Source organism: Aspergillus campestris (assembly GCF_002847485.1).
Source record: "Aspergillus campestris IBT 28561 chromosome Unknown P168scaffold_4, whole genome shotgun sequence".
Classification (NCBI taxonomy): Eukaryota; Fungi; Ascomycota; class Eurotiomycetes; order Eurotiales; family Aspergillaceae; genus Aspergillus; species Aspergillus campestris.
The window spans coordinates 1,338,468-1,361,098 of record NW_020194339.1 but is presented as its reverse complement, the minus strand read 5'-3'; the positions used below and the strand labels follow the sequence as shown (position 1 = coordinate 1,361,098).

Below are 22,631 nucleotides of genomic sequence, written 5' to 3'. Positions count from 1 at the left end.
GCAAGGATCCCCTGTATTGCCCAGTCTATTCATAAACCGCGGTGAATATCCAAATGGCTCAACTCAAGTACACCAATAACATCATACCTAGCGTAGTTCAATACCCAGCTTATCATTCCGAGTCATGTGTGTCCTCAGTGGACGACAAGCATCACCCCAGTTGACCAGAAAATTCTCAACCACACCTCTCCCTCGGCACTATATCAGCCATCATATCAGACTGCTGCACGAACCAGACATTGCGGATCTTCCACGGGTTATCCGGCCGATGCAGGCGCACCTCGTAGCGGCGCAGAATCTGCGGGACAAGCTTATGCATCTCCATGAGAGCGAGCGATTTGCCGATACACAGACGGGAGCCACCTCCAAACGAAAAGAAAGCTTGCTCTCTTGCCTTTAGCTCCGCAGGCGACCCGTCGAGCCATCGCTCCGGAATGAAGGCTTCGGGATCCGGGAACACGCTCGCGTTGCGGTGCATGGACCAGGGGTTGACGCCGACGACAGTGCCGGCTGGAAAGTACCGGCCCGCGATGGTGGCGCCGCCCTTGGGGACCTCGCGCTCCATCATCAGTCCGGTGGAGGGGTGGATACGCATGGCTTCCTTGAAGACGGCGGCGATGTAGGGAAGGTGGGTAGTGGATTCGCGGTAGGAGATGGGGTCGGAGAGCGCGCCGGCGGCGTCGGCGGCGTCGATCTCCTGCATTACGCGGGCTAGGACGGGGGGGTTGCGGGCGAGGGAGGCGAATATGGTGCGCAGGGCGATGGCCGTGGTGTCAGAGCCGGCGAAGACGTTGGTGGAGGTGTGGACCATGATGTCGCGGGTGGAGAGCTTGGTCGGGTTAGCGTTGTGGACGGCCAGCCATCGCGAAAGCATGTCTTTGCCAGTCTTGGCCTTGTCCTGGCCCTCGACTTCGCCGTCTCGCTCCAGCGCGACGCGCGCGTTGATGCATTTGAGGGTGAACTGCACGATCGAATTCCAGGACTCCATGCTGGGGATGAGCAGGGGGAATATGGGGTTCCCCAGCAAGAAGTGGTGGGCGTCGGGCACTTGGCCGCAGACGCTGGCGTAGACTAGGATGTTGGAGATGGTGCTCATCATGTCGTCAACGTCGGTGCCGCGCTCGAGGAAGCCGAGCTTGGTGGCGAAGGTCATCTCCCCGACCACGTCAAAGGCGTAGAATTGCAGCCACTCGCTCAGGTCGATCGGCTCATGTGCGTCCGCGGATGCGCGCAGCTTGCGCATGAAGATTTCCGTGCACGAGTCGATGACATGTTCCATCTCCAGCATATGGGACAGGCTGTAGGCGTTGGCCACCAATCGCTTTTGCTCGCGGTGGGCTTGCGTGTTTCGCTCGGAGAAGAGGTTCATCTGCGGTTTTTTGTTCCATGAGATACTCTGGATTGGATAGAATGCTGTCTGTCATTCGATTAGTCTTTCCGTACGAAACTCGACACGATAGTTTATCGACACCTACCTTGGTAAAGCCCGTGCTCAGACCGTAGATGGTCGGGATGGCCGCCGGGTCGCTGAAGGAGACATGCTTCGGACCAATGCGCACCATCAGACCATGTTTCTTGTGGAGATGTATCTCCGTGAGATGGTGGTTACCCTTCCACACACTGTACGCCTTCCAGAGGCGCGTGTATTTGGCCAGTGTGGGACCAGGGATGTCGCTCAATCCGGGCCGGAGCCGGTTGTAGACCAGTCGCAGGAGATAGAGACCGGCGAAGACCAGTGCCAGGCTAGCAGGATTCACCCTGGTATCCACGGCAGAGTCGATCCACGCCATTTCTCGCAGACACAAATGATACTATCAATATGTTCTCGTTTGTTCATACAATAGACATGCAAGTTTGTCTTCCACACCGGGACCACGCTCATTATTTAATAGACACGATCAGGCTATCAAGCTAGAGCACACCACACCTGCTATGCAGGCTGGCGGGCCGCCCCGCTCCTTCACCAGACCAGACAGTTCCATGACCTCGATCTACCACCAATAGAAACCTTCATATTGCAGAAAATGCCGATGATAATCGCGGGAACAACCAGGGTTCCACTCTCGAACCGTATTTATGACACATAACCCTTTCACGTTGACAACAGAGGAAACTCCTGTCACATTGGGCACCTGTCCGTCAGGCGAACAAATCATGTTGAGGCCCATGCCGATCATGACAAGTCGGAGAGGACCGCTTAACGTTAGCCTGCGCTATTACACGGGCTTGGCTGCATCTTGCACCACCGTCTTCCATCTCATAGGGCCAGGCTGTCACAACCCTGGGCGGTTGGAGCGGACTGGACCACTTAGAGCCACATTCAGTTCCTCCGAGGGGGTGTCAAAATTCGAGTTAAGAGCGACCTCGTAGTGCTATCTCCTCATTGGGACCAGGGTCTAGTCTACAGGAGCCTTATCCCGGCTGCCTATGACGGCTTAAATCAAGGCAAGGCTGTGATGACCGGACGACTACGGCTGGTTAGAGATTATAGCTTAGGAATAAGGCTTCCGTGGTCGCGCATACACTTCTACCGCAGAAGCGAGATAGGATTCATGCATAATATGGTAGGTCACGGCTCGAGATGGTCAGGCATCGTGTCCGATAAGGTATTGATGGTCGCGTCGGATTAGAAAGGAGAGATAAGAGATAAAGTTCATGCCCTGTGCCCTGTGCCCTATGACCTAAAACAGTGTTTGCAGTGTTTGGCGGAAATCTCCCCGCAGCGGGTCTTGCAAGAGCGCCTCGATCCATCAGCCTCGGCCTGACAGTTTACTGACCATTGTTGTTCTCATCGTTCGCAGGAGTAGTCGGGTATTTCAACATCTCCTGTAATCACGTCGCTTGGGAATACAGCCAACATGTCGATGAGCCAGATCCCGGGCCACAATATCTACATTGGCGGGTGAGTCGCCCCGCGTCCCCAATCCGGCAAGGTCTTTCCTCACGATGGTGTAGATTCTCAAATACATGGGGATCAGGGGTCGCAGGTCACCGAGACAACAGGCAGGATCCAGCTGACAGGCCCCTTTAGCATCTTCACGCTCCGGAACAAGGCCGCGCTGAGTAGAGCCAACATCACACATATCGTCTCGGTGGTCAAACTACGACCGGATGAGTCGGTCTTTGAGGACTTCCAGCAGCATCGCATTGACGTCGATGATGTAGACGATGAGAATCTCTTGGAGCATTTCCCTGCGGCGATTCAATTTATCCAGTCGGGGTTGGATGCCGGGGGGAGTGTACTCGTCCACTGGTTAGTCCCCGCATGCTTTCTGCCCACGGTTTCATATACGGCGTCCCGACGACGTGATCACGCATACTATCGATTAGTAGCATTCATTTGGACAGTCATATGCTGATTTGTCGGCCATACCAGTGCCATGGGCAAGTCGCGGTCCGCTACAATCGCCATCGCCTATCTGCTCAATCGCCAACCCAATATCCTATCACCAGAATCGGCCCTCGACCTGATCCGGCAGAGTCGGCCGCTCTGTGAGCCCAACGACGGCTTCATGCGCCAGCTGTCTCTCTACCACCAGATGGGCTGTCCGGATGACGTCGTCAACCACCCCACCTACATCCGCTGGTTGTCCAACCGCGAGGTGGAAGAAAGCGTCGCATGTGGTCGTGCACCTGAAATGAAGTCCGTTCTCTTCGAAGACGAACGGACGAGCGAACAACAAGCATCAGCGGATCGCGCAACGGAAATTAAATGCCGCAAGTGCCGGTCAGCCACCCTCCCCTTTGTCCCGCTTTGGATTCGTCTGTTGGAAACCAGTAGGTGATACTGACTGCATGCAGGCGAACACTAGCCACGGGCTCCTTCATCGCGCCCCACGGTCCACAGGGACGCGCCGATGTCAAGACGGATTGCGCCCATATCTTCCTCCATCCGTTGACGTGGATGCGCCCATGTCTGTTCCCCAACGAGGTCGAGGATGAGAACGCCTCGGGGCCGCCGTCGGCTGATGCCCCCTTATCGGGCCGCCTGACCTGTCCGAACACCACCTGTGGCCAGAACATCGGCAAGTTCGCGTGGCAGGGGATGCAGTGCAGTTGCGGGGACTGGGTGGTTCCCGCCATCGCGGTGGTCAAGGCCCGGGTCGATGTGTCCCAGCGCGTCACCACCGCCAGAGGGCCCGCGGCGCTGGGAATCCGCATGCCTCCTGTGATGCGACCCAGTGGGCCAATGGAATCGGGGTCGGGGCGAGGCAACTTGTGAGGTGGTTCATAGTCGTCCATTTCTCTGCATACAGGCATAAGGCACTTCTAGGGATGTACATACAATCGAGATACCCGGTACTCATACAGGCTCCTTTCTATAGAACTAGACGTGATGACTACCAGATCTATACCTACATAGATATAAAGGTGCTATCTATCTGTACTTAAGAAGACCTAGGCAATCCCAATGCGGAAGGCCAACGCTCCGGCCGCTCGGACCAATCGGGGGATCGACATCACGTGGCTGGGAGCTTCTCCGCATTCCGGGACATGAATGGGATGATCCATCCATGATGCTCCATCCATCTTCTCTCGATCAGACCACTGTCTACTCTCCTATCGACAGAATCACACCTCTCACTCCGTATTAGTTGTCGAATATCTCCTATCATGATGCATATCCGCCCGCGGCCTGGGTTCTTCTCTGCCCTCCGCGCCCCCCTCTCCACTCGGCGCTTTGCGACCGAGGCGCGGTTAACGTCGGACCATGTCCGGATCGTTGAAGTCGGCCCCCGCGATGGACTCCAGAACGAAAAGAAATCTATCTCGTTAGAGACGAAGCTCGAGTTGATCAAAAAGCTCGCTGGTACGGGCGTCACGACCATCGAGGCGGGCTCTTTCGTGCCGGCCAAATGGGTGCCTCAGGTATATACTCACGGGCGGAGATCTCCGTCTTTTGTCTTTGGCAACGAGGGATTCGCTAATCTAGGGCGTAATGGGGACAGATGGCCAGTACGAATGAAATCTGCGAGCATCTCCTGCGGACGCCACCGCCATCCGCGACCGCCATCGCCTACAATTACCTAGTGCCGAACGTGAAGGGACTGGAGGGACTGGTCCGGATCATGGACGACACCGGGGTCTCCGCTGCGGGGGGCTCGTCGGCAGACAAGGCCTCCACGACGACGGAGATCTCCGTCTTCACCGCCGCGACGGAGGCCTTCTCCAAGGCGAACACGAACTGCACGATCGCCGAGTCGCTGGAGCGCATCCGGCCGATCGTAACGCAGGCCCTGAGTCACAACATCCGGGTGCGCGGCTACGTCTCGGTGGCGCTGGGATGCCCCTACGAGGGGCCGAACGTGCCTACCTCCACCGTGACGGATATCACGGCGTCGCTGCTGGAGATGGGCGCCGACGAGGTCTCCATCGGCGACACGACGGGCATGGGGACGGCCCCGCGCACGATGGAGCTTCTCAACGCGCTGCGGGCGGCTGGGATCGCCAACAATGACCTAGCTCTACACTTCCACGACACGTACGGTCAGGCCCTGGTCAACACCATTGTCGGGCTGGAACACGGCATCCGCATCTTCGACAGCAGCATCGGCGGCCTGGGCGGTTGCCCGTACTCCAAGGGGGCGACCGGGAACGTAGCGACCGAGGATCTGATCCACACGCTGCATTCGCTGGGGATGCACACGGGGGTCAACCTCGAGGCGATGTCGAAGATTGGGGACTGGATCAGTGGGGAGCTGGGGCGGGCGAATGCCAGTCGGGCGGGGAAGGCGATTCTGGCGAAACTGCAGGATTAGGGTCTAGACTGTTGGGTTCGGGGGGAGTATTGTTACTTAAACATGACCATCTGTATATGGAAGGCTAGGCAATGGAGACCCATCGGTTACATCTTGAACTGGTTGAAGCTTATCGTCATTTCGGTCTCGACACCCCGAGAGCTCCCCGCTGGATGGGCTGTCATTGGTGGACGGTGCCGACGGCATAGAATGTTAAATGGCGATTGGTTGCAGATCCCGGGGATTCTGTCCTGGTACCGTATGGTATTATTGAATCACGTAGATACTGGGGAGTATCTTGAGATATTTACATCAAGAAGGTCGAGATCGTGTAGATTTGCTGCATATTGAAGGGGTTAGGAGAATAATCCTAAGGGTGTTGATAGAAGAATACCACAGTGCCTCAGGCTGCAGGGCAGTGATGACGTCGACTCCCGTGACCGCAGTCTGTATAGAATCGAACTGGCCGAACAACTTCATCTCCACAACTCAACTCCATCCGTCATCCTCTTACATGACAACATTGTAATCTTCGATGGGTCCCGCTTGGAGTCTCAATTGAGAAAGCCCCCGTCCGCTCTTATAAATACCGATCTTCACCTCTCTCCCCTTCCAAGCTCTTCTCTTCCCCTCACCGACCATCTCCCCTCTCCCCCGCATTTCGTCGGGACTTCCAGGAAAGAAGTAACTTCCGAAGGTTGGTTGAGCTCCCTCGGTCCCTCCTCAATGTCAATTAACCCCGCTAACCCGTCGGTATATAAAGCCATGCAGAGAATCCTCGGTCCCGTCTCGCGCCAGTTGCTGCGATCCACCCCCCGCTATCCCTTTGCTATTCCCGGCCCCATTGCCGCTAAACGACTATACACAATGAGCCATACCGTGCCTCCGGTGAGTACTTGACACTGTAATTGATGGTACACTCTTCGCTGACGGATGACCTCGGCAGTTAAAAGACCCGTCTCTCTTCATTGAGAAGGCCTACGTCAATGGCGAATGGATCGGAGCCCAGTCGGGCGAAACCTTTGAGGTCCACGGTGCGATTGCCCCCCAACACCCGACCGCGCAATAACCGCGCAAATATGCTAACACGTCCATCATGATGAATAGATCCCGCCAACGGCAAGCTGATCGGAACCTGCCCCGAATTCAACGCCGCCGACACCGACAAAGCCATCCAAGCGGCCACCGAGGCTTTCCCCAAGTTCCGCACCACCCTCGCACGCGAGCGCGCCCGCATGCTCCGCCGCTGGTACCAGCTCATGATCGACAACGCGGACGACCTGGCCACGCTGATCACCTGGGAGAACGGCAAGCCCCTCGCAGACGCCAAGGGCGAGGTCAACTACGCCGCGGGCTTCTTCGAGTGGTTCAGCGAGGAGGCGCCCCGCGTCTACGGCGACACCATCCCGTCCTCGGTGGCGGGCAACCGCGTCATGACGCTCAAGCAGCCCGTCGGCGTCTGCGGCCTGATCACCCCCTGGAACTTCCCCGCGGCGATGATCACCCGCAAGGTCGCCCCGGCCCTGGCGGCCGGCTGCACCGTCGTGTGCAAGACCCCCGGCGAGACGCCCTTCACAGCCAACGCGCTCGCCGAGCTCGCTCACCGCGCCGGCATCCCCAAGGGCGTCGTCAACGTCGTCCCAGCCCTCAAGAACACCCCCGAAGTCGGCGAAGCCATCACGACACACCCCGAAGTGCGCAAAGTCTCCTTCACGGGCTCCACCAACGTCGGCAAAATCCTCATGAAACAATCCGCGTCGACCCTCAAAAAGGTATCCTGGGAACTCGGCGGCAACGCGCCCTTCATCGTCTTCGACGACGTCGAAGACCTCGACGCAGCCGTCTCGGGCGCCATCGCCTCCAAATTCCGCAGCTCAGGCCAGACCTGCGTGTGCGCGAACCGGATCTACATCCAGCAGGGCGTCTACGACGAGTTCTGCCGGCGCTTCGTCGCCAAGATGCAGGACTTCAAGCTCGGCGCAGGCTTCGGCGAAGGCATCACCCACGGACCCGTCATCCACGGCCGCGCCGTCGACAAAGTCGACCAGCACGTGCAAGACGCCGTCTCCAAGGGCGCACAGCTCGCAGCCGGTGGCTCGCGCCGCCCGGAGCTCGGCTCCAACTTCTACGACCTGACTGCGCTTACGCACATGAACAAGGATATGCTGCTCGCGTCGGAGGAGACGTTCGGTCCGGTGGCGGGTCTGTTCCCGTTCTCGACGGAGAAGGAGGTCGTCGAGCTGGCGAACCGCGCGGAGGTCGGTCTGGCGGGGTACTTCTTCAGCGGGAACGTGCGGCGCGTTTTCCGCGTCGCTGAGGCGCTGGAGGTGGGCATGGTTGGTGTTAATACGGGCTTGATCAGCGATGTTGCGTCGCCGTTTGGAGGCGTCAAGCAAAGTGGGTTTGGTCGGGAGGGCAGCAAGTATGGGATTGAGGAGTTTTTGACGATTAAGAGTGTTACGTTTGGGGGGATGGGCGAGCCACTTCAGGGGTGATTTAGCTTTTTATATTTCTAATGATATGTTACGTATATATATATATATGTGGTTTTGTTTACCTATTACTTGTATGGGATGGATTATCGATGACGATAGATGTTTCTATTCAACTCTGTCTTGGGATGCATCATGACAGACATATAGATAGATATTTTCGTGGTATAGATAGACAGATAGACAGATAGGCGCATAATATATGAACGAGTAGCGAGTATATGAATAGGACAAGTGATAAGTAAAGCATAACCAGCGTCATCACCAGGGCAAGGGGAATCGATAAAAAACAACAACCACAACATATCATAGGTCTGAATCCCAATCCCTTCATAAGCAATATAACAGCAAATAACATCATGCGGAATCTTCATTCAGGACATACAGATAGTCGATCTCGGGAATCGATCAAGAAAAAAAACATAAACAAGGATGAGTGCAAGGGGAATGTGGTATGAAATGTCATATATGATGTATTGTGAGTATATGGTATGTGATGTGATGTGGGAAACAAGATTAAAAATGTTCTTCAACCTGGTCCGCCCAGGAACCTCCCACCGGAGACAGTGGGGACAGGGGGTCTAGTTTCGTGGTTGAAGTCGTCTCTTTCTCCGGGGCTGGTCCGGGGCTGGTGCTGGGCTTCTTCGGCTCCGCGGGGAGGGCCGGGAAGTCAGCCTGGTTGTCCAGGGCCGGGGCGGCGGGTTTCTGTTGTTGGTTCTGAGGGGGTGTGGCTCCGTCATGTCCGCGGTGGCCACCACGTCCGCGACCTCCTCGTCGGCCACCGCGGCCACGGCCACGGGGACTTTGGTGGCGATTGTGTTGGCTGTGACTCTCAGACGGCTCGTCGGACGGCGTCTCCTCGGGCGCCGTCGCCCAGCGCGAGTCTTCCAGGCCTCGTCGCACCTGTCCCGTAACGCCGCCGTGCATGCCGCGGAAGTTACCCCTCCCGCGGGAGCCATTGTAGTCTTCTTCCTGCTTCTGCGAGTCCCATTCCCGGCCGGTGACCGCGTTGAGTTTCCGCTGGCGGTTGCGCTCTCTTTCCGTGTCCATCACGCGCCGGTGGGCGCGCTCCTGGCGACGCTTCGCGTCGGCGACTTTCTCCCGTTCCAGGAAGGAGGCTTGGTCGGCTTCTGCACGGGCGTGCGCGGCGGCGACTTTGGCGGCGTGTTCTTTGGCGGCGGCGATCTTCTTGGACAGTTCTTCTTCTGTGAGTTTGGGCTGTGGACGTTAGTTGTGGTCCACTCCGGCGATAGTAAGGGACAGTGATGGTACCTTTCTAACTCCACCGGTTGCACTCCGGTCCCCTCTGACGGCAGGCACGCGTGGTCCATCCGCGTCCTTCGTATCGACAGAGGCGCCATCTTCCTTGTTCGCATCCTCGGCGGTGGACTCCGCCGGGGCATCATGTTTCGACTCCTGGTCACCGTTCTTCTCCTGCTCGGGCATGCTACCGTTCTCCGTCGACTTCGCCTGCGAGCCGGCATCGCCGCCGCGCTTCCGCGACGCCTGTCTGGCGCGTCCTCTGCCTCGACCCCGACCGCGCCGTTCGCCCCCACGCGATCGCGGGGTATCCGCGCGTGGGGCTGGCGGAGGCGCGTCCCGTTCCAGCGCCGCGATGTTCTCTTCGGTGACGGGAGCGGGTGTCGGGTCTACCGACGGTACTTGTTCCTCGGCGGAGACGGGGATGATCTCATCGTCGAACAGGTCGTCGGCGCCACGGGTCTGCGCGAACTCGTCGATCTCCGGGTCGGCCATGGTGGTGGTTGGGGAGAAGGGTCGAAGAGCTTCGGTGGTTCGTTCTCGTAGAGAACCAGATAAAAGCGATGCTATGTGCGCGCCAGGCGACAGGATCTGCTAGAAAGAACGAGACTGGTGGTTTCGGGGATTCTATAGCATGGACGATCGGTGATCAGCGCTGGAGAGGATTCGGTCAGCTTATCTGCATTTCGTATTCACGGGCGCCTGCATTCCACTGTCCTAATCATGCGACGCCTCTCAGTCGCCATGCACACCGTATCCTGACGAATCCAATCTTACGCCCTTGACTGCGACTCGGACGACATTGCGACAGCCCGCCATCCAAGGCGGTATCGGCCAATAGATTGATGTCACGAAGGGAAAACGCAGAAACAACGCAGCAAGGAACACAACTAAAGGGTAGCACGTACACTGTGAATCAAAAGATCAATACCTAGACTGCTTCCAGGGAGATGCGGGTAGAGGAAACTGAGCTGAGGCTGAAGCAACGACGATGACTCTGGCCCCTTCGGCCCTTCTCGCGCCTGTCATCAAGGCGGTCTTCCCCACCTCGTGTTCTGCCGTGCACCACCGCTCATTTCTGCCCCCACTGTTCATGCCTCAGTCCACCATCGTGATTTCATGATCTCGTGACCTCGTCCCTACAAACATGCACTACGAGGACTGTTTTCCCATTCACAGATCAAGTACTATGGTCATGATTCTTGGCTGTCTTGCTGGCTCAATAAAATAAGAACAGGCTCTTGTTTGAAGCTTTCTAGAAATATATATCCTCAGACAGAAACTGGTTGTTAACAAGTACTTGTCTCGGCTCCAAAATATATAATTATACTTTTGCGCTTCATGCGTCAAGTTATATCCAGTGCAACGCCATTCTTTGATATCTCAATTCACTGGTTTGGCATCGCTAATTTTGACATAATCATGGTAATAGCTGCGATAGCAACAGTAGAGTTCAAAAAATCATATCAACATTGGTCATCACTCGAGCGATCTGGATAATGATAATCCGATAGGCCCTCGTATCGAATACCATGTCAATCCATTTGAAATTGTACGAGTGGTAAGCCAAGGCTTGCGGACACTTGGCTGCGCTTGCTGCTCGCGTAAAAGTCATGGTATCAGTATCAGGTTTCCTCTAACTACCACACAACAGGCTCCTCAGCAGTAGGAAAGACAGAAGTAGGTATACATACCTTTATGGGACAACGGTGGCTTGATTATGGAGTTCCATAGGAAATTATATATATATGCTCGATTATTATGCCTCATCGATAACAACTGTAGTCCCTGGAGCCAGATGGTCCAGATTTGAATCAAATCTGCCTGTGGAAAGTTTGTGCATCTTTCTCCCGGCGTGAAAGCAACAATCGTCCCCTGGAGGATATTTGTCAAGCTTGTGCCATGTTGGATATACCCGTATTTTTGTATTTCCTTTCAGTCATTGTACATCATTGATTTCAAGGGACGCAGCAGCCATGGATAGCAACAAGTTCGGTAGGCATGAGATCTCTTGAATATAACAAAACACTGACAAAGATAGTTAGATCACTGTAGTAATTGATGTTTTCTTCTCTATACAAAAAGAAATGTGAGATGTATGTAGAGTCAAGAAGAAACCTGCAAGATCTGGAAATTTGCATGCTCAGGCAATATATACTTGATTGCATCCACTGATTCCACAGCCACTATCATCTTCACTGGAATTCTACCACGCCAAGAACCCAGTCTAAGGACTGAGTTGAATTTATAGCCAGTCTAGTATATATTCACATCCACTACATATAGATCACACCTCGCGGAGATTGCATCAACAGAACTTTTTACAGTTAGTACCAAGCCCCAAACAGTCTCTCTACAAGGCTCGATATATTACCTGATAGAGCTTGACACATGTACTTGATATATATGAAGATCTACTACTACAATGCACGCTGGATGTGTAACACGCTACCAGTCTCAAAGACCAACTCTGATATACCATGGTCAATAACCCAGATACCCTATATATACCAGGTAATCACCCGCGCACTGTGAGGCAGCCTTACAGTTCTAACGTGTCCTACACATGGTCCAACGCCTGGCCATGACAAGTCTGATCAAGAGATTTCCAGACAGTTTCAACTAGGCAGTGTCTATGCAGAGGGGATAGTATCATCAATTCTCAGCAGGCTTACACGCCGAAAACCGTATCAGCCACTCTCTCGAGCATCACGTTGCCTTCGACTGACATATATATCTGATCACCTCCACCTTCGTCATGCCCAGTATGCAACAGCTGATGGAGGCTGTCCGCAGATTAAGTCGCACAGTCTCACGTGCAATCATGTCGGTGATTTCTTGCGCCGGTGGAATACATGATACTAGTTGCAAACAAATTCGAATTGCGTGTTTGGGATTCTAAAGAAGGGAATCTCATGCTTATCATCTTCCGTCCTTCGATGACGGGCCAACCGCAGCCCTAAAGAAGGAACATTCCAACCCACCCCTTGCATGGTTCGACCGGATTGCCACTGCAGACCTATTTCTTCACTCTCATTTGAAACAAATATTGGTCTTGTCTCTGCTATATTCTCCGATTTGATTTTCACTGGTGCAGTGACTCTATCCGGTCCACCCAAGGACAGGTGCATATTGGATAGTAATACTATCCAGCCCGTCTGATGATGGGATATGAAAAAGAAACTACGACGCTGTCACAACCAGAACGAGAGTCTCTTACAGTACCAGCGACACCACCGCAGCACAAGCCTGAGGTGACGTCGGGAGACGACGGATCGGAGCCGCTCTCGGCGACCGAATCGGATTCCAAAGAGCACCATGAGTATCCCTCTCTCTGGCAGGGGATAATCGTCATGATCGGACTCTGTTCGTCCTTACTCTGCGTCTCGTTGGTATGACTCCTTTCATATGACTGAAATGCCTTTTCAGTTATACATCTGCTGACAATCATCTCCGTGCTTTCTAGGATCAAACCATCCTCGCCACGGCGATCCCCCGAATTACAGATGAGTTTCACTCCCTAGCGGATGTGGGGTGGTATGGGAGCTCGTATCTATTCGCGACGACTGCCATGCAGATGGTGTGGGGCAAGCTGTATACATTCTATCCGGCAAAGTGGATGTTCCTGGTAGGGATTGCAATCTTCGAGGCGGGATCCTTGGTTTGTGCGCTATCACGAACATCTGCGATCCTCATTGTGGGGCGAAGTGTCTCAGGAATGGGAGCCGGGAGTCTCAGCGCCGGGGCCATTGTCATCGTGACGAACACAATCCCTTTGCGAAAACGGCCGATCTACCTTGGTTTTATCGGGTGCGTGCACACGGTGACAAGCGTTGCAGGACCATTGTGAGTATACTTCTACGGATAGTGATAAACAGAACTGATGAGACGTAGATTAGGTGGGGTACTAACAGATCACGCCTCATGGCGCTGGTGTTTCTATATCAACCTCCCCTGTGGCGCCGTCAGCTTCGTAGCCATCCTTTTCCTCCTAAAATCCAACGCCGCCCCGGCGAGCCACCTGACTGCTAAGGAAAAAGTCCTGCACATGGATCTGATCGGCTTATTCTTTTTCATCCCCGGCGTCATCTCCTTCCTGTTAGCTCTCGAGTGGGGCGGGTCGCAGTATGACTGGAACAACAAACGGATCATCGTCCTTTTCGTCGTCTCCAGCCTGCTCCTCCTTATCTTCACAGGCGTGCAGGTGCGGCAGAAGGACCGCGCCACGCTACCCCCTCGCATTATCACCGAGCGCAACATGCTAGGGGTGCTGTGCTACACTATATGCAACAGCGGGGCGTTGTTCGTCTTCACCTACTATGTACGCCCCCTCCTTACCCTCTACAGTTCAGACCCTAACCAGATCTCCGACAGCTCCCAGTCTGGTTCCAAGCCATCAAAGGCCTGTCCGCCACCAAATCCGGCCTAATGAGTCTACCCACCGAGCTAGGCGTCGTCGCAGCCTCACTAGCAGGAGGCGTTCTAGTCACGATACTAGGATACTACACGCCCTTTCTAATAACCTCCTCCGCCATCTCCAGCATCGGCGCCGGACTCCTCAGCACACTCGTCCCGACCTCAGGCCTAGGCAAATCCCTCGGCTACCAAGTCGTCATGAGCGTGGGAATCGGCCTGGGGTTCCAGAACGCGATGCTTGTGCCGCAGGTGGCGCTCGCGCCCGAAGACACCATCATGGCCATCGCGACACTGTCCTTCGCGCACTCCTTTGCCAGCTCTATTTCGCTGACTATCGGCCAGACTGTCTTCCACAGTGGTCTGGTGCGCCATCTGCGCGAGATGGCCCCGTCTGTTGACGCGGGGCTTGTGCGCGAGGGCGCGACGCAGTTGAGGGAGCGTGTTTCGGGCGATATGCTGGAGCCTGTGCTAAGGGCTTATAGTTTGGCTGTTACGCAGACGTTTTATGTTGGGCTGGCGATGTGTCTTTTGTCGCTGTTGGGGTCTGCTTCGTTGCAGTGGTTGCCAGTGCGGGAGCGGATGGATGGGGAGAAGGCGGGGGAGGATGGGGATGAGAGTGGTGGGCGGAGTGTACCGGGTCATTATCGTGATAGTTGATCCAAGATTGGTTGTGGGGGGTATCATGGATTGCATTGGTTTGTACACTGGTGTTTGATTTGGTTTGGCACAAGATTGGCATATATATGGGCTGAGCATTTAGAACAATCCGTACGCTGGATTCATTATATTGATGTACACCATCAAAGAATGCATAGTACTTAGTATCTTAGGGAAGGCTCAAGTTGTCTCCACTTCAACCTACAGATACCGTCCACCAGTCTAGTCCCATGCATATATATCAATGATGTACACTAGACAAGACAGCCTGTCAAGATAAACATTCAAGCAACGCTAGTGAAAAACGACAGGACCAGATAGAGGCGGTGAATTAGCCGATTTGTCGAGTGACCGCTGTCTGTCTGTCCATATGTCTATCACTGGATAAGACCCCAGGGCTAGCCGAGATTGACACTGAATCAGATATGTCACACGTCAAGAGACGTAATGTTCTGCATTTCATTGGCAATATACAGCGAACCATCTGTTTGACACCGCATGGTCAGAGTGACACCTACAGCATATAGCTGGGGATATTGCTGATCGACGGTGTGAAATTGATGTTGACATACACCTTTGCTCGAGGTGATTGTGGTTGATATTCGAAGCAAAAGGATCATCCACTAACATTATGAAATGTAAGGGCACCCGTGAACAGGAAAAGCATTGTCATGAGCTGTATATCCATTCCTATCAGTGAGCTAGTAAAAAAACATATTGCGATATGCCGCAAGAATTAAGATACGCACACCAAATGTCAGAACCCTATTCTGTCGTCTGCAGCCCAGCAAGAAGGCCGCATATATTGACCCATGACCACAAAGGCGCACGTCTACAGCCAACAATAACCTCAAAAAATGCAGACCGCCACTGCACAGAGTCATTTGACAGAACAACAGAGCTGCAATCCCAAAGTGCATACCCTTGTTGATATCCCTGCGGTATCCCATCCAGACCGCAACTTACCAAACCAGAAGACCTGCTAGAGCGATCATGTTGGCGAGTCGCCGCGATATGAACCAGCCTATCTCGGGGCGAATGGATCGCAACCCAGCAGGAAGAAGAAAGTCGGCTGATCCAAAGACAACGTGCATTGAGTTCTTCTTCCTGCAGGTAGTTGATGAGATTATTGGGTGAATGCATATATCATATATATATCCATCGGTAAACAAACTCTATACCAGGTTGCCCAAGATGATAGTCCTCAAAGAGATATAAAAAGGCTGTCTTGCTCTCTGGAATTCAATCTCTATCATCCACACCAGCAACTCTTCAATCCTCATCTCCAGTCCTTCATTCCGGTCCTCCGCTCAAGCCAATTAACAAATCTACCCCTATCTACCAACCAACCACCACCAGTAAGTCCCCCACACAGGAACATACCCATCACAGTCAGCTAACACCCCCAGAAATGCAATTCAAGATCTCCATCGCCGTCTTCCTGACCACCCTCCTCGCCAGCCACGTCGCCGCTGCGCCCACCGCCTCACCCGCCGGCGCTGGCGCGTGCCATCCCGGCAAGATCTGGGCGCACCCCCACGACTGCCACAAGTACCTCCAGTGCGGGCCGGACGGGAGGAAGATCGAGTCGGCTTGTGGGCCTGGCACGGGGTTTAACTCCAAGACCAATTCCTGTCAAACCCAGGCGGATGTTTGTCACTAAGGGTATTGGCTGTTCTTTGCTATTCAGTGGTTTTGGGGATATGGTTTGATTGATGATTGATTGATTAACGAGACGAGTACGGAGGACATGGTGATGATAATGTATCTACTGTACGGCGGTGGAAAGTCTAGCGAAGGGTTGGCATCTAGCAGGTAATGGGCAATATCTTGGATGTGTATGTATGCGGGTTTGATTAGTTTTTTGTCGCAGCTGCTATCTTTGTGGTCGTTTGTTAATAATTGATGTCTTGTTTTGAGTGATGATATGGTTACATGCTCGGTAGTAGTATATGTCGCACTGGATATAAGCTTATACATGGAGCAAAAAGTGCCGTAATATATATTGTATCGCGTGGCAATTGCCGTACTGTACGGTGTAACAGTTTTGATCAAATGATCAAATATATTGAAGCCCTTGATGGTTCTTATGACTACGAAGAGATTGCGAATAGATACACTATTGGGTCTGTAAGTACCCCGCCTAATCTACGCGATTATTCGACAAACAACGTCCGAGGAAACACTGCAAGCCGGCTGATATGTTGTGAGACTGCATGTCTCACTATTCGACTATCAAAATAGTATATTATGTGAATCCATGAGAATAATAAAGTCGACACTACTGTCTAGATGAGAGAAGAAGCGGTAGGGGATACAATTGGACGAAATGTGTATACCGATAGACACTCTGAGCCCTGCATTGAGTCAAGCACAGGCAAAGTTCTTGCATACGTCTGGTTATGTCTTCGATCGACTGACAGGTGGGTCCAAAGTCAAATCTTATGCTGAAAGTTGTTTGGCTTCAGGGAATGCCAGGTACGGAGTACGGATACTCAGGTACGAGATATTTCTTTTTCGCCTTTTTTTGTTTGATGCTATTCTTTCTTTTCTTCTTCCTTCTTTCTGTCTCTATCTTCACTTTATAAGGTGTCATGGTTAAAAATAGGGCATGCATGTCTCATGTGATCCGAGTCATTGACCAGGATGTCTCAGGCCGCTTCACACCTCTGACACATTCTTTTATTTGGCTTTATTGACAGCCCCAGGCTTGAGTTCCTTTCACTTGTTCGACCAATGTAGAGCTTCCAGGATGCTTACCATGGCTGGGGGTCTATCAGCTGGTCCTACAGACGGTCTGAGGGTAAAAAGAGGCCAATAATGCGCAAAAACAACTTTTAGTCGCGTGTGGTGGTAAGCATCAAGCCAACAGTATAATAAGATAGAATAAAATAGAAATTATCGTCCAATAAATTTTTAGACGAACATGCGTTACCCGGCAGACGTGGTATTTGGACTGGCATTTAGCGCTACTCCCTAAAAGACCAAGGTATGTTCCAAATAGACAGGTCTCTCCATCCAAATTCTACCAGTCCATATTAATATTAATCAGGTCTTAATTTAGCGATGGATGATCTCCGATTATATTAATATCGAAAGTCGCTGGGACTTGACGACTACCGACACTAGAGACGCCACGACGGAGAGACCAAGAGATGGTGGAGGACAGGTGGAATGCGCCGTCCCTGTTGTTCCTGGTATGGGGACCAGCCACGGCTTGTTGGCTGGGCGGGAGGATTGTTGCATCCCAGCGCTCGTCGGTGGATTTGCGCCAGTGAGAGAGGATGGTCGGGGCGTTTCAGATGGGTCCAGTTTTTTTCGTACCCTTCTAGAACATGAATTGAGTTCTACTTACTTTACACTGAAAGTGGAAACACCCGTTCAATGGACACTTCTATCGTAAAATTATTGTGGTTGATTTGATATCAATAAACAGGCCTAGGAATCCAGGCCACATTCCATCCCTTAGGTAAGCGGGACAACGCCCCACCGCCTTCCCCTCCAGCCAATCACGGCTGCAGGGTGGCGCCTCGGAAGCTTGAGTTTGTGCGGGTCCCATCCGTTTCATAATTACCTAATTATAGACACACGGCAAAGAGTTGTGAACTTTCAGGCCTTTAGGCTTCCAGACCTTCAAAGGGAATTATGGGAACAATTAATTGTGTCGATTGTGTCCATCCCGTGATTTCAACCTCGGATTGAGTTTGAACTTCAAGATGTCAACTTTGGCTTCATCTGGGGAATCAACTACGGACGATTTCTTGCATCCAGGTATCATCCCCCTTCCCCTCGACGATCGCTGTTTCCCTCTCCTGCTGTGTCACTGATGTGTCCGATGGATATCTCCTCTTTATTTTCCATTTTTTTTATTTCCAGGCTGATGACTGATCAGGATTCATTCAAACAACCAATCCAATCCCGAGATCATCCTTCCCCCCCTGAGACAATGCGAGGGAGGCGGATAAATGCAGTGGTTTGGCTGGGAGATGTGGACCCCACCCGCTGACGACACAGCAATCAAAAGCCATGACGATGGCTCCATCCAGGGCCACTCATTATTTTGGCCTGCGTTGTCCCAAGGGTCGTACAAGTTCACAGGAGTTCTGCCCAAGGGTCAGATTCTGAAAATCCGCCCCCCCCGTTGGCTGTGTGGATGAAAACTTTCTAACGCTCCTCTTCCTTCCTTCATGCCTCTTCAACACAACTAGTCCTTTCTTTATTGTGCTTCCCATTTTCGACTTGTTCGGCTTCTGCGCTACTAATCAATGGATGCCACATCGATCGCGCTCCCACACCCTCGCTATTAATAGTTGGCTTTTTTAGTGCCGGTCTTTGGAGTCATCCTTGGTCCCACCCAGGCGGTGCCTATCGTTGATCTCGCTCGCTCTCCCTCTCTCTCTTCTTTTCTCCAGTTGTTCTTCAACTCGACCGCCCTTTTCTCGACGCCCCTTCCCGGACGTTCTTTGCTGGCCTGGTGGATTCCTTTATAACCTCAATCCTGTTTGTCTAGCAAATTATACTTCCGACGCGGAATCCTGGAGCCTTTTCATCGCAGCGCTTCTCATCGGATTCTCCGACATCGCCCGCGCCGCGGATCGGATTGATCAGATAGCTGTACAAAATGCCGGGCACACCGTCGCCCTTCTCAGGGCCCCCATCCCAGCAGAGCCGCAGCAGCGTCTACTCGCGCACAGGTCCATCACGCACGGTAGGCATGACCCGCAGGGGTGCCCAAACAACCCAAGACATTCCTTTTTTTTTTTTTTTTTCCTTACTAACTAGATTGGCTTTCCTAGCAAACACCTGGTTATTCGGACCGGGATGAGCAGGAAACCTCTTTGTTAGGGCAGCGCAACCCCCCCAGCCCGTACGGCGCACCATATGAAGACATGGATGCCTCGACCGATTCCACACGCCGATACACCCTGCACGACCCGGGCGTAACGGTCTTCGCCGCGCCTCCCTACCAAGAATCCGAGGTGGCCGACCTGTATGATGCGGAGATGGCCAACAAAGACGCCATTCCCTTGGACACCTGGGGCCCCAGCAGCTCCAGCGGCCGATCCGTCGGACGCTCCGCCGGCGGCCTGCGCCGCTACAACACCAGAAAGATCAACCTCGTGCAGGGCTCCGTCCTGAGCGTCGACTATCCCGTGCCGAGTGCGATCCAGAACGCCATCCAACCGGAATATAGGAACGCGGAGGAAGCGTTCACGGAGGAGTTTACTCATATGCGATGTATGATGCCACCGGAGATGCGCTGCGAATGAGCATGAGCTGATGTGTGCAGATACCGCTGCGACTTGCGATCCCGATGAGTTCACCCTGCGAAACGGTTACAATCTGCGCCCCGCCATCTACAACCGACACACCGAGCTGTTGATCGCCATCACGTACTACAACGAGGACAAGGTGCTGACGGCCCGTACCTTGCACGGCGTGATGCAGAACGTGCGCGACATCGTCACCTTGAAGAAGTCGGAGTTCTGGAACAAGGGAGGCCCGGCGTGGCAGAAAATCGTCGTCTGCCTGATCTTCGACGGTATCGAGCCCTGTGACAAGAACACCCTGGACGTGCTGGCTACTGTCGGTATCTACCAGGATGGCGTCATGAAAAAGGACGTCGACGGTCGCGAAACTGTGGCCCATATTGTAAGTTCCCGACGCGTCGCGGTGCCACCACCGCAGGGAATCCGTGCTGACTTGGGAAACAGTTCGAATACACGACTCAGCTCTCCGTCACAGCCAATCAGCAGCTCATCCGACCCCACGGCAATGACTCGTCCAACTTACCGCCCGTCCAGATGATCTTCTGTCTGAAGCAAAAGAACTCCAAGAAGATCAACTCCCATCGCTGGCTCTTCAACGGCTTCAGTCGGATTCTCAACCCGGAGGTGGCGATTCTGCTGGATGCAGGTACTAAGCCCGGGAAGAAGTCGCTTTTGGCCCTCTGGGAGGCCTTCTACAACGATAAGACGCTAGGTGGAGCGTGTGGTGAAATCCACGCGATGTTAGGCGCCGGCTGGCGCAAGGTGCTCAACCCGCTGGTCGCGTCGCAGAATTTCGAGTACAAGATCTCGAATATTTTGGATAAACCGTTGGAAAGCGCTTTTGGCTACGTCAGTGTGTTGCCGGGCGCCTTCTCGGCGTATCGGTACCGGGCGATCATGGGACGACCGCTGGAGCAGTACTTTCACGGTGATCACACGCTGTCTAAGCGACTGGGCAAGAAGGGTATCGAGGGCATGAACATCTTCAAGAAGAACATGTTCCTAGCAGAGGATCGTATCTTGTGTTTCGAACTGGTCGCCAAGGCCGGATTCCGGTGGCATTTGACGTATGTCAAGGCGTCCAAGGGTGAGACCGACGTGCCGGAGGGAGCGCCCGAATTCATCAGTCAACGACGTCGTTGGTTGAACGGATCTTTTGCGGCCGGTCTGTACTCCATGATGCATTTCGGGCGGATCTACCGCAGCGGCCACGGCATCATTCGTCTGTTTTTCCTGCACGTTCAAATGCTGTACAACTTCGCCCAGTTGATCATGACCTGGTTTGCTCTCTGTAAGTAGTTCGAGAAATTGGGATGGACCGGTGCTAACGATTACAGCTTCTTTCTGGTTGACTAGCTCCGTCATTTTGGATCTGGTGGGCACGCCAAGTCCGGCCAACAAGGAAAAAGGATGGCCGTTTGGTAACTCCGCCACGCCGATCGTCAACACGTTTATCAAGTACGGGTACTTGTTCTGTTTGATGCTGCAGTTTATCCTGGCCCTGGGTAATCGACCCAAAGGGTAAGTGTCCCTTCTGTCGGATTGGTGGACGTAGGGCTGACCGGACTAGCACACGGATTCCGTACACGCTCTCCTTCATCTACTTCTCCATCGTGCAATTTTACGTGCTGATCGACTCGTTCTACTTGGTGGCGAACGCGTTCACCGGTGGGATGTTGGACTTCAATCTGAACGAAGGCGTCTTGGCATTCCTGCAGTCATTCTTCAGCTCTAGCGGAGGTGGTATCGTGCTGATTGCGCTCGTGTCGACGTACGGAATCTACGTGCTTGCCAGTGTGCTGTACGCAGACCCGTGGCACATCATCACCAGCGCGTGGGCATACTTCCTGGGCATGACGACGTCGATCAACATCCTCATGGTGTACGCATTTTGCAACTGGCACGACGTGTCGTGGGGAACCAAGGGATCAGACAAGGCAGAGGCGCTACCGTCAGCGCAGACCAAGAAAGACGACGACAACAAGCACAATTTCATCGAAGAGGTGGACAAGCCGCAGGCCGACATTGACAGCCAATTCGAGTCGACGGTCAAGCGGGCGCTGGCGCCGTTTTCCGAGCCCGAGGAAGAGGGCGGAACCAGTCTGGACGACTCGTACCGGAACTTCCGCACGGTGCTGGTGTTGCTGTGGGTGTTTAGCAATCTGATTCTGTCGTTGCTGATTACCGCGACCGGAATTGACCGGTTGTGTTTGACGGTATGTCTCTTATCCTTTCTTTCGTCTGCGGTCAGTACTAACTAAAATCGATAGAACACATCGACCCCCCGCACAAGTTGGTACTTCCAGATCATCCTGTGGTCGACAGCCGGTCTGTGTATCTTCCGCTTCCTCGGGTCGCTGTGGTTCCTGGCGCGGTCGGGGATCTTCTCGTGCGTCAACCGACGGTAGAGGAGCAGACTGTACATATGACGAAGGGGAGAAGAAGCAAAATAAGGAGGAGACCGGCATGTATCATAGGATACCGGATTGGAATACACATGCACATTCGAGCATATTCGAGAGAATTTCGCGGGAAGTCTGCATTTATAGATGTTTTATCGGCCTGACAAGGGAAACTCAACTCGTTCAGTGCATGAATTTATGAATTGGCATGTTATTTAATACCGGGTAGTGAATTGAATTAGTCTAGAATAAAAACATAAAAGAACCCACCTCATCAGTCATCTGGTACCAACTATCAGATTGGCCACACTATTGAGCAGTATGCAAGCAGACAAGTCTCAACTCAGCATACAATAATCAACATCAGCCAGCCAGCCAGCCAGCCCAGCAACTACA

General features: G+C 53.4%; 9 protein-coding genes across 9 annotated transcripts; 6 read left to right on the top strand and 3 right to left on the bottom strand.

The window, feature by feature from the left end:
* Nucleotides 1–104: 104 nt before the first annotated feature.
* Nucleotides 105–1,790, bottom strand: P168DRAFT_303507 (cytochrome P450; the record flags this gene model as incomplete). The annotated part of the gene is made up of 2 exons (XM_024838763.1): nt 105–1,417; nt 1,476–1,790. 2 exons carry the CDS (start codon nt 1,788–1,790, stop codon nt 176–178), a joined length of 1,557 nt encoding a protein of 518 aa, XP_024694378.1. The 3' UTR covers nt 105–175.
* A 1,059-nt stretch (nt 1,791–2,849) lies between these two features.
* Nucleotides 2,850–4,292, top strand: dspC (dual specificity phosphatase YVH1). The gene is made up of 4 exons (XM_024836948.1): nt 2,850–2,902; nt 3,032–3,253; nt 3,377–3,727; nt 3,802–4,292. The coding sequence occupies exons 1-4, from the start codon at nt 2,859–2,861 to the stop codon at nt 4,220–4,222; spliced, it is 1,038 nt and encodes a 345-aa protein (XP_024694377.1). The 5' UTR covers nt 2,850–2,858; the 3' UTR covers nt 4,223–4,292.
* Nucleotides 4,293–4,737: 445 nt separating this feature from the next.
* P168DRAFT_289211 (hydroxymethylglutaryl-CoA lyase) lies at nt 4,738–5,905 on the top strand. Its single transcript, XM_024836947.1, has one exon. The coding sequence runs from the start codon at nt 4,950–4,952 to the stop codon at nt 5,757–5,759; it is 810 nt and encodes a 269-aa protein (XP_024694376.1). The 5' UTR covers nt 4,738–4,949; the 3' UTR covers nt 5,760–5,905.
* A 240-nt stretch (nt 5,906–6,145) lies between these two features.
* P168DRAFT_266503 (NAD-dependent succinate-semialdehyde dehydrogenase) lies at nt 6,146–8,277 on the top strand. Its single transcript, XM_024834977.1, has 4 exons — nt 6,146–6,435; nt 6,502–6,626; nt 6,685–6,772; nt 6,846–8,277. Exons 2-4 carry the CDS (start codon nt 6,504–6,506, stop codon nt 8,231–8,233), a joined length of 1,599 nt encoding a protein of 532 aa, XP_024694375.1. The 5' UTR covers nt 6,146–6,435; nt 6,502–6,503; the 3' UTR covers nt 8,234–8,277.
* A 469-nt stretch (nt 8,278–8,746) lies between these two features.
* Nucleotides 8,747–9,985, bottom strand: P168DRAFT_317290 (uncharacterized protein; the record flags this gene model as incomplete). The annotated part of the gene is made up of 2 exons (XM_024840093.1): nt 8,747–9,448; nt 9,503–9,985. The coding sequence occupies 2 exons, from the start codon at nt 9,983–9,985 to the stop codon at nt 8,747–8,749; spliced, it is 1,185 nt and encodes a 394-aa protein (XP_024694374.1).
* A 2,263-nt stretch (nt 9,986–12,248) lies between these two features.
* P168DRAFT_303502 (MDR family MFS transporter) lies at nt 12,249–14,563 on the top strand (the record flags this gene model as incomplete). Its single annotated transcript, XM_024838762.1, has 5 exons — nt 12,249–12,255; nt 12,695–12,882; nt 12,957–13,336; nt 13,385–13,811; nt 13,865–14,563. The coding sequence occupies 5 exons, from the start codon at nt 12,249–12,251 to the stop codon at nt 14,561–14,563; spliced, it is 1,701 nt and encodes a 566-aa protein (XP_024694373.1).
* A 1,411-nt stretch (nt 14,564–15,974) lies between these two features.
* On the top strand, nt 15,975–17,082 carry P168DRAFT_303501 (carbohydrate-binding module family 14 protein; the record flags this gene model as incomplete). Its single annotated transcript, XM_024838761.1, has 4 exons — nt 15,975–16,214; nt 16,353–16,378; nt 16,609–16,693; nt 16,808–17,082. The coding sequence occupies 4 exons, from the start codon at nt 15,975–15,977 to the stop codon at nt 16,817–16,819; spliced, it is 363 nt and encodes a 120-aa protein (XP_024694372.1). The 3' UTR covers nt 16,820–17,082.
* A 440-nt stretch (nt 17,083–17,522) lies between these two features.
* On the bottom strand, nt 17,523–17,953 carry P168DRAFT_289207 (uncharacterized protein). The gene has a single exon (XM_024836946.1). It carries the CDS (start codon nt 17,807–17,809, stop codon nt 17,645–17,647), a length of 165 nt encoding a protein of 54 aa, XP_024694371.1. The 5' UTR covers nt 17,810–17,953; the 3' UTR covers nt 17,523–17,644.
* A 1,231-nt stretch (nt 17,954–19,184) lies between these two features.
* Nucleotides 19,185–22,241, top strand: chsC (chitin synthase C; the record flags this gene model as incomplete). Its single annotated transcript, XM_024833339.1, has 7 exons — nt 19,185–19,271; nt 19,360–19,801; nt 19,854–20,215; nt 20,278–21,124; nt 21,171–21,354; nt 21,404–22,049; nt 22,104–22,241. 7 exons carry the CDS (start codon nt 19,185–19,187, stop codon nt 22,239–22,241), a joined length of 2,706 nt encoding a protein of 901 aa, XP_024694370.1.
* Between the last annotated feature and the right edge of the window lie 390 nt (nt 22,242–22,631).

Coding starts and splice junctions, on each gene's coding strand:
- dspC (XM_024836948.1), top strand. CDS start 2,859: ATGTCGATGAGCCAGATCCCGGGCCACAATATCTACATTGGCGG. Junction 2,903..3,031: donor CACAATATCTACATTGGCGG/GTGAGTCGCCCC, acceptor AGGCCCCTTTAG/CATCTTCACGCTCCGGAACA. Junction 3,728..3,801: donor ATTAAATGCCGCAAGTGCCG/GTCAGCCACCCT, acceptor GACTGCATGCAG/GCGAACACTAGCCACGGGCT.
- P168DRAFT_289211 (XM_024836947.1), top strand. CDS start 4,950: ATGGCCAGTACGAATGAAATCTGCGAGCATCTCCTGCGGACGCCACCG.
- P168DRAFT_266503 (XM_024834977.1), top strand. CDS start 6,504: ATGCAGAGAATCCTCGGTCCCGTCTCGCGCCAGTTGCTGCGATCCACC. Junction 6,627..6,684: donor TGAGCCATACCGTGCCTCCG/GTGAGTACTTGA, acceptor TGACCTCGGCAG/TTAAAAGACCCGTCTCTCTT. Junction 6,773..6,845: donor CGAAACCTTTGAGGTCCACG/GTGCGATTGCCC, acceptor CATGATGAATAG/ATCCCGCCAACGGCAAGCTG.
- P168DRAFT_289207 (XM_024836946.1), bottom strand. CDS start 17,809: ATGCAACAATCCTCCCGCCCAGCCAACAAGCCGTGGCTGGTCCCCATA.